The 18,696-nt window shown below is 42.8% G+C and overlaps 1 protein-coding gene across 1 annotated transcript; it reads right to left on the minus strand.

The window, feature by feature from the left end:
* Positions 1-2,071: 2,071 nt before the first annotated feature.
* On the minus strand, positions 2,072-15,547 carry cers2a (ceramide synthase 2a). Its single transcript, XM_030063449.1, has 11 exons — positions 15,113-15,547; positions 10,346-10,519; positions 10,040-10,157; positions 9,689-9,807; positions 8,571-8,628; positions 8,135-8,185; positions 7,811-7,903; positions 6,783-6,911; positions 5,694-5,800; positions 5,275-5,428; positions 2,072-4,203 (listed from the first exon to the last, which is right to left on the minus strand). Exons 2-11 carry the CDS (start codon positions 10,516-10,518, stop codon positions 4,060-4,062), a joined length of 1,146 nt encoding a protein of 381 aa, XP_029919309.1. The 5' UTR covers position 10,519; positions 15,113-15,547; the 3' UTR covers positions 2,072-4,059.
* Between the last annotated feature and the right edge of the window lie 3,149 nt (positions 15,548-18,696).

Genomic DNA, 18,696 nt, shown 5'->3' on the forward strand with positions numbered 1-18,696 from the left:
TCACTGTTTATAGCTGACAGCGACAGAAAACTCCGATAGAAGCTATAGAAGTAACTGAAGTACAGCAGCCCCTTTATGGATTTAAATCCTCAAATAATACAGCACTAAAAGATATTTGACACTCACCAGTTGTCTTGTGATGTGCTAAGTGGCACAGATCTTCACTGTTGCAGAGCCTTTGGAGCACCTGTCCAAATCATGAAAAGCTCTCATTAGCATTTCTGTCTGTGGTCCCTCTGAGGTTCCTTATTACTCGGGTTACATAAGACACACAGTTATCTGTTACCAAACTCTTCCCTTGCCCCTGCTTCTCATGATCATCTGAGGGAAAATGAGCAGCCTGCAGAGTACCCCCTGCACACACACACACACACACACACACACACACACACACACATATACATGCTCACATGCACATGCAAGATACATAAGCATACACTTGCACCTTGCAACCTCCCCCTGGCGTGTAAAGCCTTTATTAATACTTCAGCAGGAATTGAATAACGGTCTACACAGTTCACAAGTGAATCAAACACCCCATTGCCTTTGTTCTCCTGTCAAAAGGACCTTCAGCTCTGTCATCAATTAGACTTCACACCACCACAACACAGCCACCTGAGGTGACACCGGGCTTATTCATCAGGTAAGGCTGAAAGGGAAGCTCAAGAGCGAAGAGGGAAACCTTAACATGAATGACGGCAAAGATTCAGGAGGAGTAAGACTTAACACATGAGGGGGCGTGTGGAAACGGCCCCGACGTGGGACAGGAGAAACAGGAGACGCATTAGCAATTTAATTGTGGAGCTAGACGCAAGGGCACGGAGGAAATTGACCCTATCAATTTAAAATGGAGATTGTTACAGTGAGGCTGCCAGTGAGAAGAACAGTGCAGAGGCTGAGGCGCTGGGGTAAAGTGATCCTTCTCCACATACAATTAGCCAAGGAGGCCTTTTAGGCTGCAGCCAAAATAGGAAAAAAAAAAAAAAAAAACAGCTGAGGAGGGAGAAGGAAACAAGAACTGGTTTGAATTTAGTATGGATACTAAGTGGTTTAGATAGTCCAAAAAGTCAACGCTAACTGCTACGCTCAGTTATGGCTTCAATTGAAACCAACATCATAACCGTCCCTGTACAGAAACTCCAAAATAATTCAGAAAAATCTCTGAGGCATTTTGGCACCGCAGGCAAGAGACAACTCCGCATCCCAAGTGTGTCAGCCAAGTCCTGCCCCCTGTGTCACTACCAGGCCGTGCCACCTGATATTTTAATAAGCTCCATGGTGCCATTAGATCTACACTCCACCGGTGGAGCCAATGACTGATGGCTGCGGTTCATGCCAGACTTTATTTGCTGCACTTCCATAATGACAGCATATCTCCCCTTGTGGTTTTATATTGGCACCAACACTAAGGGACACATTTTCACAGTCAAAAGGAGCATTCACGCCCAGAAGTACAAACTCTGACTCGTTTAAGCTTTCACACACCAAAAATATCGATCAAATGTGATGCATAAGGCTGTTATTATGGAATATAAGTGCGAGTGTAAAAACAGGAACAAGACTTGGAGAAGGTGCTTTTAACTTTTACACTTTTATAGAAGATCAGCTGATACGGTTACGAGAGGACAGCTGCACAGCTCTCTCTTGTTGCAGTTTTATGATACTGCAGTGAGGGACAGACGACTTTTTGCATACAGGCTGACCTTTTGCCAGTGAACGTAGTGCTGGAAATATTGTTCTAATGCAATCTCATGTCTGGTTCAAAACAGTCATAATTAGCATGCAAGCTACCTATAAACCTGAAATTCTCTAAGGAAATAATTTTTTTGACAAAATGCATGAATACAGTGCAGGTAAAATGAGCAAACCTGACAAAGTTTGTCACTAGTTTTCTCTCCATGTGTTCCTTTGCATTTATTTGACTAAAATACGGTAGAAGCTTTCTTCATTTTTACATGCAATTTGACAAAGCAAATATTGAAACACTGAACAGTTGAAACGACTGTACCTTAGTCAAACTAAACCTTTTCACATTTAAATCAAAAGGGGAAAATCAACAAGGACTCAACAGTTGTTATCCACAATGTCCTTTATCTTATATGTCAGCAAAGCGACAAAATACAAAATAAAAACACTGTTGCAGAAGCAGAGCTCTTCAGAGGGAGCGGCAGGTGACACGCTGCAGGTGATTGGTCTTTTGAGTGCTGAGGCATCAGAACATAGGAGGTAATTAGTGGCCCATAGCATTACAGTGCATCGAGTGTCTGACATGTTGGGGCACAAGACAGCAAGAAAAAAAAAAAATAATAATCAGCTTGTGGAGAAAGAAATTACACATATAAATGCCTGAAATGAGGCTGAAGGCACTTGCAAACGACAAGCTAATACAAAATGTAAAACGTACTTTGGTGTCCCATTTTACTCTTTACTTGACATCTAATTATTGTTTTTCGACAAAACTAACCAAAAAAATGGCAAACAAAGAGAGAATTTGGGTTTTTCTATAAAGGACAGAATAAATATGAAATAAAAGTGTAAACACAAATCATAATCCAAACCACTATCAACAGAAATAGAAATCAGGTTTGGACTTGAATCAAAAACACTATTATTAAATTCGGATACTGGATATTGACTCAATGGTGATCCACATAAGAAACAATAAAGTGCATCTTTGGATGGATGGGCAAAACAACACTGAATCACTATCAACTTCTCCAGTCCATTTGAATAAAGAGGTCTTGATTAGTTTGGGTTTAAGCTGTACAATTTGCTCCTAAATCTGTCTAAATGATAAATTGAAAGCAAATAAAACACAAATGGAAAATAAAACAAACAAAAAAAAAAATCATACAACTAAAAACACATGAAGCATAAACAAAAACAAACATTTAAAATGATCTCCGGCGGTGTGCTTTCTGCTTCCCAAAAAGGCATCGTATTTAAGAGAAACAATCCACAAAAAAAGGCACATTTCAACACATGCTGCAAATGTAGCACCCTGTCTTTCTCACTTTTTTTTTCAGTTAAAACAATATTATTTATCATAATTTTTTTTTTGAAACATTACTGGAACACATATATTTTTAGCAACACTGGAAATCGTGGGCCAGAAAACCACGGGCCGGGATCAAAGTGAAACCGTCAGAACAAAATGGCAACTGCAAGAACTAAGTGTATGTGAATGTTTGAACAGGATTCATAAACTGATATAATAATAACTGTGGACGGGTGGTGGTGGTTGTAAGGTGGGGTGAGGTGGAGGGTGGGGGGGTAAATGCATCACTTCCACTGACCTACACCAGGTTATGGTCCACCAAGAGACAGCACCTCATCATTCACAGCCGTGTTAGTGCTCCTCACAATGTCGCCGACCTCCGTGCGGCTCAGCTGAGCGAAAACGATTAAGCACTTTGCGCTTTGTCATTTACTCTGGAGGGCGGGCAGTGGACTGAGAAAGGCAGTGCATCAGTCAAGTTAAAAAGACGAAGCAATACATAGAAGAGCGTCAGCCAGGAGGAGAGCGCCCGCTCCTTTAAACACTTTCAACGAGGGAGCAGAAAGCTAGGAGCAGGCAGGCGTGTTTTTTTTTTTTTTTTTTTGCTTTGTTTTGTTTTGTTTTGTTTTTTGTCACAACTTGGTCAACAGCACGAGGATGGTGAGAAACACCGGGGAGGAGAGAGAATAGGCTGCGTGCAAGAAGACTGCCACTCTGCTGCTAAGGCACTAGACAGGTTATAGTACAATGCGCCAAGTTGAAGTCTATGCTCGCCTCCATCGCAGCTGCTTATGCTCCTCCTCTCCTAAAATTATTTAGTGTAACCCTAGAGAAGTGTGATCACCCCCGCTGGACGAAGGGGCTTGGAAAAATGAGCATTTACTTTTGAGTGTGTTACTATCAAGCAATGTGTGTATGTGTGTATGTGTGTGTGTCTGTTGGCTGCCACCCCTTTCAACAATGCCACGTTCCCAATCTTTGGCCTTCAAATTAAAAGCCACACGCGAGGGCCTCTCTCTTCGCTCCCGACACGTGCCTTCTCCGCCGCTCGCGCTGCGGCTTCAGTCCATTTTGCTGTGGTTGTTGTTGAGGGCAGCGTGGCCGTTCTGCACGTGGCCGTTTTGAGATTTTTCCCTCCGCTCGTGGTCGTCTTCATCTTCCGATTCGGTCTCCTCCTTATCGCTCCTCTCGTCCTCAACGATGTCCTGTCGAGCAAAGAAAAAAATTGTTTACTTGTCACCTTCCTAGCTGTAGCCGAGGATCAAGATATTTTTCACAATATAGTGTCAAATATTTTCTTGTATCAATAAATATTGTTAATAAACTTCATTTTCAAATTATATGACTTTTACATGTAAAGTAACTGAATTGTGTTCATTCTGTTTTACTAAACTGGAGTTGGATTTTTGAATGAAATTGTTTGCTCATTTATGTAACATGTATATTTTATTATTAGTCTACCCAGGTGTTATGCACTAGGTTCAATTATAAGCTCAATTTCACTCTGTATTATAGTGTATTGTGGCCCATGTGCCGTGATACATATTATATTGTGAGGTCATTGCCAGTAGCTTTGCAGGTTTATTGTTGAATTCACGTTGAATTCGAATTCAAACTGCAATCATAACATTAGTCAACACTGACTAACCCCGGTCTCTTGGATAAATAAACAATATTAGAGGATTACATCATGGCCACCGCCTTCAAATGTTTCAATTTTGCTTCTGAGAAAGGTAGGTCAAAGGTATGCCAAATTGCACTCAACACTGTATTGATGGTGAAGATGCCAGCTAAAACTGCTAAATACATTTTTAAAAAAAAGTTCAGCACAATACTGTGTTGTGTTCTGGCTTGGTGTTGCAATCAGGAACAAAACACTGTCTGTATGAAGTCATTTCAAAGTTACAAAGCTCAACTTCACCAGCAACAACAGAATCTGAGGCTTTGTGACTGGATGTCTCTTAGCACAGTGCACTGTGGGACTCATGGCTGACTTTTCTCCTAAAGTTTTTATGTACACAGTCACATACCTTTGACTTTTTTTTTTTTTTTTTCCAAAGAACTGGAATTATTTCAATGCAGTCGCTATTTGTTTGTGCTGATGTTTGACCCGGGAGTGATTTATGCCCATCTGAGTGTCAGCAATCCAACTCTAAGCCCAGCCCTTGTCATATGATTTTATACAATTTAATGACAAAGAATTTATACAATCTTGCGATTTGATGTGATAGTGGTAAGCGTAAATTTGCTGTAAAAATTCAGGCGGTGTTTCATACGTTTCCTGGCAGGAACTTGATGACCATGCGCACGATGAGGCCGGCCCAGAAGATGTGCAGGCACTGCAGCAGTAAGACCAGCCCGTTGAAGAAGTAGAAGCCTAAGAAGGGGGGGTAGAGGGACAAGGGGTACACCAACGTCTTCTCTATGATCCTGGACGGGGGACAAAAGGCAGAACAGAGAGTCCAGTCAGAGCCACCTACACTTGCAATCAAAAGCCTATTCAGAGGCCAAGACTGCGTACAGTGTCTCTGTGATAATACACAAGGTTGGGGACGGCTACCAGAAAATAATACTGCGCTTTTTCCCACGACAAAGAAAGTGTCACCACTGGCTGAAATTATTCCACTAACATATCATAAATTAATTTATTACTAGAGACACTGAACAAGCAATTCTGATATGAAATGATCCCTACCAGAAGGGGAGGATTATGAGTCGGGTGATGATGAAAACTGCAGCAAACACAGTGAAGATGAAGTTGCAGGTTCTCCTCCAACCTGCATAGTTGAACATCTTGGCTGACTGGAAATCAAACAGCAGAGAAAGACGGTTTTTGTTTTTTAAAAAAAGTTTTTCATGTGTTCTCCTCTAGAGGGCAGACAGTGAACCGAGAGAAGAGAGCAGTGTGTTTTGAAGTGCCAGGCCTTTTATTAGGCCATCATCAGAGAACAGCGTGACCGGCCTCGACTTCTTCCTGCTTTCAACCTTTATGTTATCACAAATCTGATGCTGTCAGCAATAGTAAAAGTTAGTGAATGAAGCCTGTAAAAACACAAATAGCTAACTAGGATGGAAGGCAGCAGCGTTATGTACATTGCTGCATGCTGCTTAACTCATTTTTTGCCTCTTCCTGATTTCCATTATTTGTCTTGCTTGCTTTGGATTCTTGAAAAGCCACAGTCGCTGTACGAGTTATATAGAAACAACGATTGGCATGGAAATTTCAGTTTCACTTAAGTTTCAGATAAGGGTATTTCTTTAGCCTTCACAAAGCTCACTATTTCCATTTCTGCTTCCATCCGGCCTGCAGAGCGTATTTTCTCAGGGGAAAGATGAAACCAAAAAAAACAAAAAACAAAGAGGCTTGTTCAAATGTTTTAGGACAATTAAAAAGTTGCATTGTCTGGTTCAAATTTGGACAGGCAGCCCAAGAGACCCCTGAAAGGACTGTGGTCTTGGTAACTCCCTCATCTTTTTTTCCACAATAATCAGGAATTTTTTTCAGCCTTTTCTACTCTGCACAGATTACAGAGCCTGGGAATAAGGTTAGGGCATTCATAAGGTAACATAATCACACTGAAAGATAATAACAGCACAATGATCCAGGGTCATCCTATGATGTTACTGGAGAACAAATTCAAGCTCATTGACGGAACAAATCCAACTCCAAATGAAATAATGCGACACTGTGTATAATTTTAGGACATATGTGAGATAAGGTACATATCATGCCAAAAACTTGTCTCACTACGCGACAGTGAGACTGGTGCTGACGTTGTCGTACCTCCATTAGGTAGTCGGCGGCATCGTGCACGAGCATGATCAAAGTCCCTGCCCGGATGTAGTTGACCAGCCAGGAGAAGCTGATCAGGAGAATGGTGGCTAAATGGTGAACTATCTGCTCTTTGAAATCCTGAAAAACAAACAAACATGACAGACACTAAGCGGGAGAGTGTGTGTGTGTGTGTGTGTGTAAACACAGATCTAAAACTCTTTAACAGAAAAAGCGTTGCCAGTTATTGATCCAGCTGCGAGGACTGGCCACTCATTGACAGCGTGTTTGCATCTCAGGTTATACAGCCTCACTGCCATAAAAAAACGAGATTAAAACAAGTGTGAGGGGAAAAAATCATGCTACTAAAAGGTTGCAAAACCAATCCTCAAATTAGTGCCTGATTAGGGCCCAGTGGTTCTCCTGAGCAGTCAGTAAAATCCATTGTTTTGGCAAAAAAGTACACCCTTGTATTTGTCAAATCGAGTGATAAAACAAGCGCAGGCATTGTGGCCAGGCGGTGTGCTGACAGGCTCGAAGGTCTGCCACCTTGCACGACCCGATTCAGACCAGTGGGGAAAACGGTCAATGTGTCTCTTGGCGGTGACATTTCCCACAAAGCTGAGGTCACACATTAACTCACAGGGTTGCCGCAGACTTAAACACACACCTGACTGGACGGGCGGTTGTGTTTATTCCAACGTGGACATGGATGCTTATGCGTTTGTACGGTTTAAATTGACAAAGTATGAGGGCGAGATGGAATGGGCACTAGTATTATCTTTAATTGCATTTTATGGCTGGCAGCTCCACTCAGCGCTGTGCATTAACTCATGCAGGCTTAATGGGAAATCATTTATCCAGTCCTCAAATACATTAAAAGACCAGCAACGCTCTCCTCATTATTTGGTGAGCTCGCTGACTGACAACTGCTCAGATTACTCCTGATGGAAGGTTGCTGGGTGATTTTTTTTTTTTTTTTTAATAATAGTGTGTACTTTGGGCTAACAATGTGTGAGAGACAGCTCTGCAGCACTTACCTTGCGTTTGACATCCGACGCCACGCTGAAAACCAGTGAGATATAGAAGCCCAGTTCGATCATGTAATACCAGTACTGAGAGGGCAGCAGCGGCTGGGAGGGAAGACAAGGAAAGAGCTCTTACAGCGATTTTCCACCTCAAGGCTGTTCATTCATTTGCTAGACAAATTACAAGTGGAAACCAGTTTGTGCAGGTTACTGTTCATGATCCTTTCATATTCACTGCCGCAAAATCCTCCAGAATTTCACAGAGAGAATTAAACACAATTATGAAATCTGATCAGGTCAAATGAGGATAATTCAGGGTAAAGAGCGGTATCATACCATTTTGGGAAATCCTTCCCAGATCAGCCTCGTGTCATAGAACCACGGTTTCTGTGGGGGAATAAATAATCAATGTCAGTATTGGTCTGAGTCTCCCAACTCTTTAACACCACATCAGATCACTTTTTCACTTTACACAGCAAACACAAGACAAACATCAAGTGAGAAGGAAGGACACGATGCTTGTGGATTCATCAGAATACGCAATACAGACTGAGGTTAACATGTCATCCACATATTTCTAAACAGATTCTGGAGACACACCTGTCAACTGGTGTTTCTGATGTGGTGAAATCATCAATATCTAATTTCTTACATGTCTGTTTTGTATTTTTGAATGCAGACGTAAGAGGGAAAATGTTTCTTTTTAGGGCCAGATGACAGAGGGAAAACTGAAGATACTGTGGCACACATCCTGTTGGGGTAGAGTACTCACGTCAATAAGGACTGCCAGGCCAGCAAAGAAAGCAAGAAGGTAAAAGGTAAATCTCCAACTGTAAGAGAATGCACAGCCATCTCAGAAACCAAAACCAAAACAATTTCACACAGCAAACAACAACTTCAAAGCCCAAAGTAAATCCAATCTTCCGGGAAATCAACGCCACGGCACGAGTGTTTACGAGATACAGATCAAATAATAAGAAAAGGCACAAAACAAGATGCACACACAACTCATTAACACACAACATGACAGACAATCTTGTGTTTCCACTGTGCGCCCCTATCTGAAATTAATATCTGTTTTTTTTTTTTTAGGCATCGCTAAACCCCATGTGGGCGAGAAAACGCTCCATTCATCTACAATCTGTGTCTACATGCTCCGTTACACCTCCAATTACCTGAAGTCATATTGAAACAAAGTGAGCTGGCCTTATTAGCCAATTCCCCAAATCATAATGAACACAGAGTTTAACAGTAAATGCCAAAAAATACAAAATATCATTTGCCAGTGGATGATTATTATTCATCATTATTCACCTTGCCTCTGTGATTAATTTACAGTAATTTACAATAACATTTAATGGCATCCTGATATTGTAAATCACTGAAATACAGACGCAATATGCCACTGAAATGAAATTTGTGACATACAGAGCATAGATACAGGCTTAAATAGTGATAGTACTGGGGTGCCATTGGTAGTCATAGTAACCACAAAGCAGTTAGAAATAGTGCTGAAGGTTGTTTGTAGGTGACCAAATCACATTGAATGAATGAATGAATGAACCAACAACAGTGGGAGTTCCCCCTCTGAGGAAAAGGGAACTGAGCCTAAAGGCAAACAACGTCTTCAATGTGGATTTAAAAAAACATGGTAAGTAAGAGCTATTTGACTGAAAGATCCCTAACTGAATTGATGATAATGAACTGAAATTTAGGAAATCTTCGCCCATACCCAGTCCTAGTTTTTTTTTAAAAAAAAAAATAAAAACACACCAGAAAGTTATTTCCTACAGAGGTGAATGGGAGAAAAAAAAACATTTATAAAAAGGGGTACAAGGGACAGAGAAGAGTTTGAGGTGGACCGGCGCTCTGCTGACGACGTTCAGCTACCTGGCTTCCCGAAACTTCTTGAGCTTGCTGGGCCGGTCCTGGTTCCTCCGCCGGCGGAACCAGCGCTGGACCTGTCGCACTGAGCAGCCCGCCTGTTTACTTAAACTCTCCACGGAGCTCTGACACAAGGACAGACGGAAAGAGACATCAGCGCTGTCTTTAAATAAGGAATCATTAAGTTACAGTGGTCAGCGTGGGCGAGATAGCTCGCATTTCAGGGTTAAAAATGATCCGACATGATTCATACCACAATGTCTCTTCAACTAACAGCGTCGCTGGACTCGAGCTGTAGCCTCGTGCGTCCAAGGGACTTTAAGGGAGCTGAGGCACAGAAGTCTGCAGCATGATTACCTGTGTGGGATGCTTTGATGTGCTACAGAAATAGGACTCCAGTATGGGATTTGGCGCGACTCGGACACGCTGTTTGTCACGCACGCCCAGTAGAGAGGCCAGAGGAATGGCCACCGTCCTGCAGGGAAGAAGCACACTGGGTTAAGGAGTGCTGTTTGCACACCGGCCTCGATAATATGGAATCTGTGGTTAGTCTTTGAAAAACAACATGCAAAACAGACCATCAGAGAGAGAGAGATTAACAGGCACATGGAGCGACAAACAAACAAAAAAAAAAAACGATGTGAGTAACAATGGCCAGCTGACCTCTCGAATATCTGTCTGATGACCAGGAAGCAGAGAGCGATGGGGATGGTGGCCCAGAGGTCACTTGTTTTGGGGAAGACCTTGCCATCGTGGTCCTTCAGGTCAGCCCAGCCCAGGCCCTCAGGAAACCAGATCCAGTCTGCCCATATCGCCTCATGCAGCCAAGACAACATCCTGAGGAGGGAGAGCAGAGGAGTCATCGAGACAGAAATCTCCGGCATGCCCTGTGGCCGGGCTCTCTTATCCCGATGTAGGAAATTAAGAAAAATATTGAAGAGGAAAGAAATATTTGTCTTAACAGATTTTCCATTAGATAAATATGGTGAGTCACTCAGTCACGACAATATCCTGAGGAGGGAGAGGAAAGAGAGAGAGGGAGGCTGAGGGGGACGACTATTGATTCAGAGAGATTAATCCCTCTGGCATCTGCAACAGGCATGCACCGTTATCTGCACACCGACTGTTCCAGCTGAGCGGACAGACGATGAACCGTGGGTGAAATCGTTTACTCCTATACATTTTCATAAAGATATGCAAACAGAAAACCCATGCGTAGGACCACACTATCATGACCCCCGCTTTGGTGCTAATTTCCATTTCACCTAGGTGATCCGTTCGTATGAAAAACAACATCTAACTCTTCGGTTGGAGCCGAATTTACATAACCGCTCTGCTTACAGATGGGCTACGTTTCACCCAGATGCCATGTCTGATTGTCTTTTGACTACAACGGCTGAGAGTTTGACTTCACTTTAAGATTCATTCAACTTCAAGAGCACATTTGTTTCATATAACAGAAACAGAAAAAGGTGAGGAGGGTGGTGCAATAATGTACACACCACGCTCATATGTATGTATATATGTACGTCTGCTACAATCTGATATAATCTCCTATAGAAAGAGCTGTAAACCTCTCCGACAAACAGAATAAACAAGTCAAAATATATGCACATGTACTATATAAACCTGTTTTAAAAGGACCAAGATCTTACATGTGAATGCATCTGTCTGACTGATGCTTTGTTGTAGCGAGAACAGGGACAGCAACAGGATCCACTGTGAAAGGCCCAGAGGACAGGCATGACATCAGCGTTTCCCTCATCACTGGCAACTCCTCAATGGAAATCAGCCTCACCGGCAGACATCTTTTACACGGGCAGATCAGCGGATTTTGACTCGAGTACAGAGGTGGAAGTTACCGATTACATTTACTCACTTTACTCTAATCCAGTAGCTTTTTTGAGTATTTTTCAAATTCAGTAATTTTGCTTTTACTTAAGCAGATTTTTTTGCTCAAGTTTTGTACTTCACTACATTTTAAATCATATCCATTACAGAGAACAAATGATCAGTGACAGACTATGGGACCTTTCACAATAAAAGCTCAGTTAGCCGAGATGAGAGGAGGAATCTGCCTCCACTTTGTTGGTCCTACTTTTGGTCCAGTGCATTTTAGATGAGCTACTTCTTTACTTTTACTTCAGTAGATTTTTACAGCAGTACTTCTACTCCTACTGAAATAAAATTTCAGCAAAGTAACACTACCTCTACTTGAGTAGCAATGTGCAGTGCTCTTTCCACCGCTGCTAGAGTCTGATTCAAACTAAAGCACCTTTGTGTCTGCAGTCACAAGGCCGAGGGAGCTGCAGCGAATCATTTAGGACGACTGTGTTTATAACCAGGAAATGTCTTTCTGATGAGTAAATTAATGTCCCCAGCAGAGTAAGATGATTAACGGGCCGCTGCACTGAGAGGGCCTCCTGTCCCACCTCCTGATTGATCAGTTAACAAGGCCTGTGTTTATGGACTTTGACCATAAGCTTGGCATGAATGCACAATAACTCATGCGATCTGACTTTGTTAGCTCGGGATTTTCAAGAGGCTTGTTGCAGTTTTACAGGAAAACCGTCTCAATTTGAAACACGGGAAGTGAAATATCAACTAAGAGGACTTCTCAATCTCTTACTTAGTCAGAGATTTAACTGATTGCCCCGCAAGACCTCCTCCTCCTCCTCACATCTTTTGGTTAAATGTCTTATATCACAAATCTAGCAGTATCTCTTGTGTTAATTCCACAAAACAGTGTCTAATGTCAGTGTACATGTCATTCCCTGAGAGTGATGGGCAGGTATTTAGGGGAGGCGTCTAGCTTTCTCACAAAACGTCCTGTGCTGTGCTTTGCCGCTGACCCTAGCTGGCCCACTGCAAGGTATCATGTTAACCAGGCTTTTGAATGCTAAACAGTCCCAGTTTAATACATGTGCGAGCAAACAGAGGTGAATGGGCTCTCAGGGGATTGTACTAAAACGTGTTAATGAGTGCAGGTTTGTGTCCAAACTGCGTCAAAGACAGTCTGCAAGTGAATTATGGGATTTGGGTTAACACACAGAGGGTTTATTCTGTCGTAACGGGGGAGCTGGAAAGCACCCTGGGGCAGGATCCCACTTCTAAACTGGAAAGTGGACATTCTGCCACAGCTGTCTTTAGCGTGCAGCATGCACTCACACTCGTCTGTCCCTAGATGTTCGTTTATGATGGCTAAGTGATTGTAGTGCCAGTCAAACAGGTATACTTTTGGAAGGGAAATAATTCAGCTCTGTTGTCTGCCCCTGCTGTTGTGTGATCTCCTCAGGGGCGCAGGCCGGGCACCAGTGACCCTGGACGTGCGTCTTCTGCAAGTGAAAGCAAACTCAGATTTCTTTTGGTAGCCAAGCTGTATTAGCAGATTATCAAGTGCCGGGTGGCAAAAAAATGAGCGAGAGCAGCACCCTGGAGAACACACACCGTCACAGTGGGCAGCACTGATTCAGCCTAAAGCTCCAGCATAAAATGCATTTTGGGCTAAAAAAACAAATTCTGCTGCATCCCACGTCAAATGCTGCGTCGTATAGCATTACATGACGCAGGCCTGCTTTCTGTTGACGAAGTGAAGTGAAATAGGGACAAAATATTAAGAGCACCTGCTAACCCTGGTGTTTTCATATTGTTTGTATGTTTGAGAGTCTCGTAGTTGACTTTCAGTACAACACAAACCCCTTTTGGCATGTTTTTGCCCCAGGGACCCTTATATGAAAAGACACTCAGGTCTACGTTTTGTATTAAATTATTTAGGCATGGATGTCACACCTGAATATTGACAAACAGAGTAAAAATTGTGAGATTAAAACTATGCGTTTCTACTGAATTAAGTTATAATAAAGTTAGACTACTTGTTATTTGCTGATGACCACTGGAAGCCCGGCGTGGCCCTCTGGAGTCCCCTGGCCCCACTTTGAAAACTAAAGTGCTGAACCTGTGGAGGAAGATGCTGTTGTTTGTGCTGCTGAAACTTCTGAGTGAAATACACTAATTTGACATTAGACGCAGTTGCCCACTCCCATATGGTCTGTATTTTTTGTATTTTAAAAAAGGGCTATGGGTGACACAGTTCTTGGAGAGGCTTGGCTGCTGTGCCAAAAGTGGCTCTTGTTAAATAGGCCGGTGATTCCTGCCAGAGGAGTGTGATCCGGGTACGAAGAGCGGCACTGGAAAGTGTAGTTTGACCAATAATTCACTTCTGTGTTAGGAGATCACCCTCTGCCCCAGTTAATCATCTGACCAGCCACACTACAGAGACGTGAATCAAATCACATCTCACAACTATAAAATCTGTCAAATTTCTTGTAAAACTCAGGTCAGTATTCTAGGGCAAAGGTTCCCAAACCTTTTTTTTTTTTTTATGTCAGGTATCCCAAAAACATGTAAGAGTTTGTCTGTCAGTGTCCCTGTTGAGAATTGTTAGATTTGGAGAAGAGTCACTAGATTCACTGTAAATTACAAAACAAATCAAAATGCACATCCTTACCCTACATTTTCTTGTTATTCTAACATGCAGAAAATGCCATTTAAGTTAAATTAACCTGTTCTTCCTTTTCTCCCGTCACCTTCTCAAGGACACAGGTTTGAAACCCACTGTTCAGACTCCTGTCTATAAATCTGGTGGCCCCGGTGAAAAGTTTGGGCTTCCCTGACTCAGCGACCTACGCTGTTAGCGTAAACCCGTCCAGGGAGTGGCTGAGTGCGCAGGCATGGCGCAAGCGGGGAGTCTCCCGGACATAGCGGAACAGACAGCCGGGCTCAGCGGGATGAAGACTCCCTCAAACAAGTTTCCCAACACAACTCATTTCATGTGGCACGGTCACCACAAAAGGGCCAGACAGGCTTGTTCGAATCACCTCACCAAACAATATAAAACAGAGCAACTGAGCTCACATTTCCGGTTCGGAAACTTTTTTGCGCATCTACAGTTTTACAGCGTAAGCGACACAGGCCCATATCTTCTTTTCTTTAATGCAACTTCTCTTTTTTTCCCCCCTGTGAGTCGGCCGCTTTGCTGTGGTAGTGAGGCTTAATCTTCTCACGACCTTCTCTTATCGCGGCGTTCCTGAGCAAATACCACCAAGACCAGGACAAACCCAAGGCCTGTGGGCTGCGTAAACTTTGATGTGAGTCACATCTTTGTCGTTCAACGGCCAAATCAAGAGAGCACAGCGGCTGTGAGTGAGTCAGTCGGCAAAGTTTGATGGGAGTCTCCGGTTTTAAACTTCACATAAACCCTCTAGAGGATGGATAGGATGACTCTCCGCTTTCTGGCTAAAAATAGCAGCCTTAAAGTGTGTGCATGAGGACGGCGCTATGATTTGCCCGTTGTTGTTTTTTTATATATACAAATGATAAAGGGCTGCAAATGGATGGCGTACACATCATGTAACGGTGCAGTCGGCTCACCTCTCGTCGCTGTGTTTTATGGAGGTAGCTTATCTCAGTCGACACGGCGAGCTTTCTGCTACGGTTCCCTCTCCTTTCCCTGCGTCTGTTCCCCAGCAGCGGACAGGATTTCATGCAGATGTCGACATCAAACACACTCACAACCTGTTGAGCGCCGAAACAAGCTATCCGCCCCTTTCTTCTTCTCGTTCTTCTTCTTCTCCTTCTTCTTCTTCTTTTCTCTACCCACAGGTTAGCGACATTCTCCGTGAAACTCTGCCGCACTTTCTCCCAAATCTCTCCCCTGCGCTCGTAGCTTCAGGCTGGCCCAGAGAGGAGAAATGACGTGAAGTTTCTTGCACTTTTTTTTGTTGGATCAAAGGAGTCCAAATAGGCCTAGGCTTGTTACCGTTTAGCCGGGTTGTTCAATTGGTGGGATAGTGGTTATTGTGGTAGTAGGGCAGGAGAGGAGCGCAGGAGGCGGGGAGCAGGCTATTTAAAGTGACGTGAGCCACTGCTTCGGTATGGGGGGCGCTCAATGCCACAAGCGGAGGAGAAGCGGCCTGTCCCAAGAATGAATGAGTGCACCCTGTGTATGTGTCCCAGTTCAGAGGCTGTGTCTCTGAAGGCTGCATTTCCACACTACAAATGTCATATTCACTTTACAAGGATGCTCCAGTACAAAACAGGGTTGTGCCATATGACGATATATACTTATATTTATATATATGCTGTGGGATGAGAGAAAGATTGCTATTACTGGAGATTTTGCTCTATTGTTTGTATCACTGTTGCAGCAAAAGTGGCTTTACAGCAGTACAGTAATGTTATGTCACTGAGTCAGAGCTCATGTTGTCTTTGAATGCACCATTGTGCAATTATCGACACCTATAGAACTGTACAGTACTGCAGTGCCCAGGGTATATGGTGTGTATAGGTATGCTTTTTACATACTGTCAGTTTCTAATTTCTGTATATAGTGTTGTAATGTTATTGAAAGATAAATGCATGTATTTGCACATAATGCACATATTTTTTTTTTTACAAGTTTCTAATGCACATCATGTATTTTTATATTTCTTATTTTCCTTTTCTATTTCTTATCATTTCACTCGAGCTTATGCATTATTTTTTCCCTTGAGGATTTGAGCAACTGCATCTGACCCAATTTCCCTGTGGGGATCAGTGAAGTATTTCTTATTCTGATTGTGAGCACTACACATGGGCTTGAATAACAAACACACACACAGAAGTGCAACACAGAGCAAAACTCCCTGCAGCACTTAGATGAAGAGCAGGACTCAGCCCAGCTGGGACAAGATGAGGCTCTTGTGCCTAAAAACAGGGGGGTACTTCTGCTGCTTGGATGGGGCTTGGACATAAGAAATCCGACACTGATCAGGAAACAGAACTTTTTCAAACTAGGGCACAGAGCGGCTCCTACGTCAGAGTCCAACACATCACAACACAACACAACACACCTCCCCTACCACTTAGAGAAAAACCATGAAAGGTGGTATAGGGTGAGCCTAAAGATGTGAGCCACATGGAGGGAAATGCAGAAAACAAAAACAAAAGCAAAAGCAACCTTAGAAGCAACACTGAACCTTCTATTTAATGTTCAACTGTGGTTGTATTTTGTAGATATTTTTTCCCATCAAATTTACAGAAAACATAATTTATTTTTATATCAATCCCATATCATAATAGAGGATTTTGCCAGTATCAGACAGTCTTAGTCCAAAGTGTCCTCTAAATGTGGCTCAGATATGCAGCCTTTTTTTTTTTTTTTTTTTTTTTTTAGCAGAATTTGGAAGGCACTGCTGGTGGTAATATACACTAAAGCTGCATGCTTTTCTGTTCTCCAAATCCCATAATCCATTTTGCTCCATTGTCATTTTGGAGAGCAGTAGTGGCGGCCAGTGAAAACAAGATACTTTAAAACAAACGCAACTCGTAACTCGCTGTTTACAATGTTATCCATTTCAGTTCATAAAAATAATAATTAAAGACACAGGTAATTTGCCATCGACAGCTGCTAGAAATAGCTGCTGCCAAACCACCGGCTGGGTGTGGCCAGAAGGGCAACATGCCTAGAAGTTTTCAGACTTGTCTGATTAGTGGGGAGTTACTCTTTAACCTCATTTCTTTTCTTTCATTAGCCACCTATGTTAACTCGCACAACTAATGATTTCAAATGAGCATTACAATTTTTCCAGTTTGATTGACATCCATTTTTTAATGTCAGCATGTTTTGTTGCTGGAGTATGAATGCCTCGGGTCTGCCTCTCAGGTTTGCCCCACACCCTCCTCCACTCCCCCATCTTCCTCACCCCGTCATCCTCATCATCTCTCCTCTTCATTCCCCTCATCTTGGCTGCAGCAGTGTTGTGGCTGGACATCGCCTGCCTCGGTCGAGCCCTCCTGCTGCTCTTGTTGTCTTTATTTTACCTGTTAGTGTGTTTTTTTCTTCTGTAATGTGACTGCATTGTTTGTAATTTGCCCACTGGGTCGGCACCTGTTGCACACCTGTCCGGCCATGACAGGGTCTCCTCCCTCGGTGGTCCTTCTCAAGATGTCTTCCAGTTTTCCCTGTTCTGTCTCTGGGTTTTCCGCAAAGTTTTTCTCCAGTCCGCTATAGGATTAAGTCGGGGTTTGTCATCCTGTTTTGTCTCTTATATACTTATGAGTCTGTAAAGCCCTTTGAGACTGTAAACAGTGATTTGGGGCTCTAAATAAACTTTAACTTGAACTTAATGTTTTAACTAATAATGAGTAACAGCTGTTTCATCTTGTGAGGCTTTGCCAGGGAAATTCTTACGAGTAGACTGTCCCAATTAGCGACTCGCTAGAGGGTCTAGTCTGCACCTTCGTAGTCCACATCCTTCGCATGAGACTTCCACCAAATGTGCTGGAGTGATGCAGGATAGGCGGAGTTAGCACTCAAATATCAAAATCACCTGAGTCATGCATGGTGTACCTTGCTTTGAGGAGCCGGCAAGAACGATGGGCATGTCACAGAAGAACCAAACACAGAGCACATGGCTGACAGCAGTAATCCTAACCAAGCCCGGCCAAACAATACAGGCTAAAAATAGAGCCCTGTGAATAAAATTAATGCTCAATTTCCTTTCACAATAACCAGTCTGATAACACCAAGCTGCAGGTGTCTTTGAGTTCACCCTGAACCCTGTAGGTACGGGAATTAAGATACTTACATCTGCACTGTGCAATTTCAGAACCTGTTAACAATCCTGAAACTAATGTCTGCTTTTATTAATATCATATTTTAGATTTTCCACAATTATTGGACAAGGCAGGAAAGACAGAGCAGAGAGAGGAGATGACATGCAGCAAAGGACTGGCCTTAATATTACATGGCATGTGTTTTATCACATCAGACACTGGGGAATGCCTTTGTGAAGACTTTCTGAGATGCAATGATTTTTTTTTTAAATGCTGTTTTCAGCCTTTTTCTCCTCCTCTCCAAAGCTTGTTGCCAAAATCTGCCATCAGCCTCAAGCTCATCTCACTGATTTCCTCTGCTGTTTAAAAGCAGCGCTCTCCCCTACCATTCATGAAAATCAGCAATGGCAGAATCTGTG

This window comes from Myripristis murdjan, chromosome 11, assembly GCF_902150065.1.
Source record: "Myripristis murdjan chromosome 11, fMyrMur1.1, whole genome shotgun sequence".
Classification (NCBI taxonomy): domain Eukaryota; kingdom Metazoa; phylum Chordata; class Actinopteri; order Holocentriformes; family Holocentridae; genus Myripristis; species Myripristis murdjan.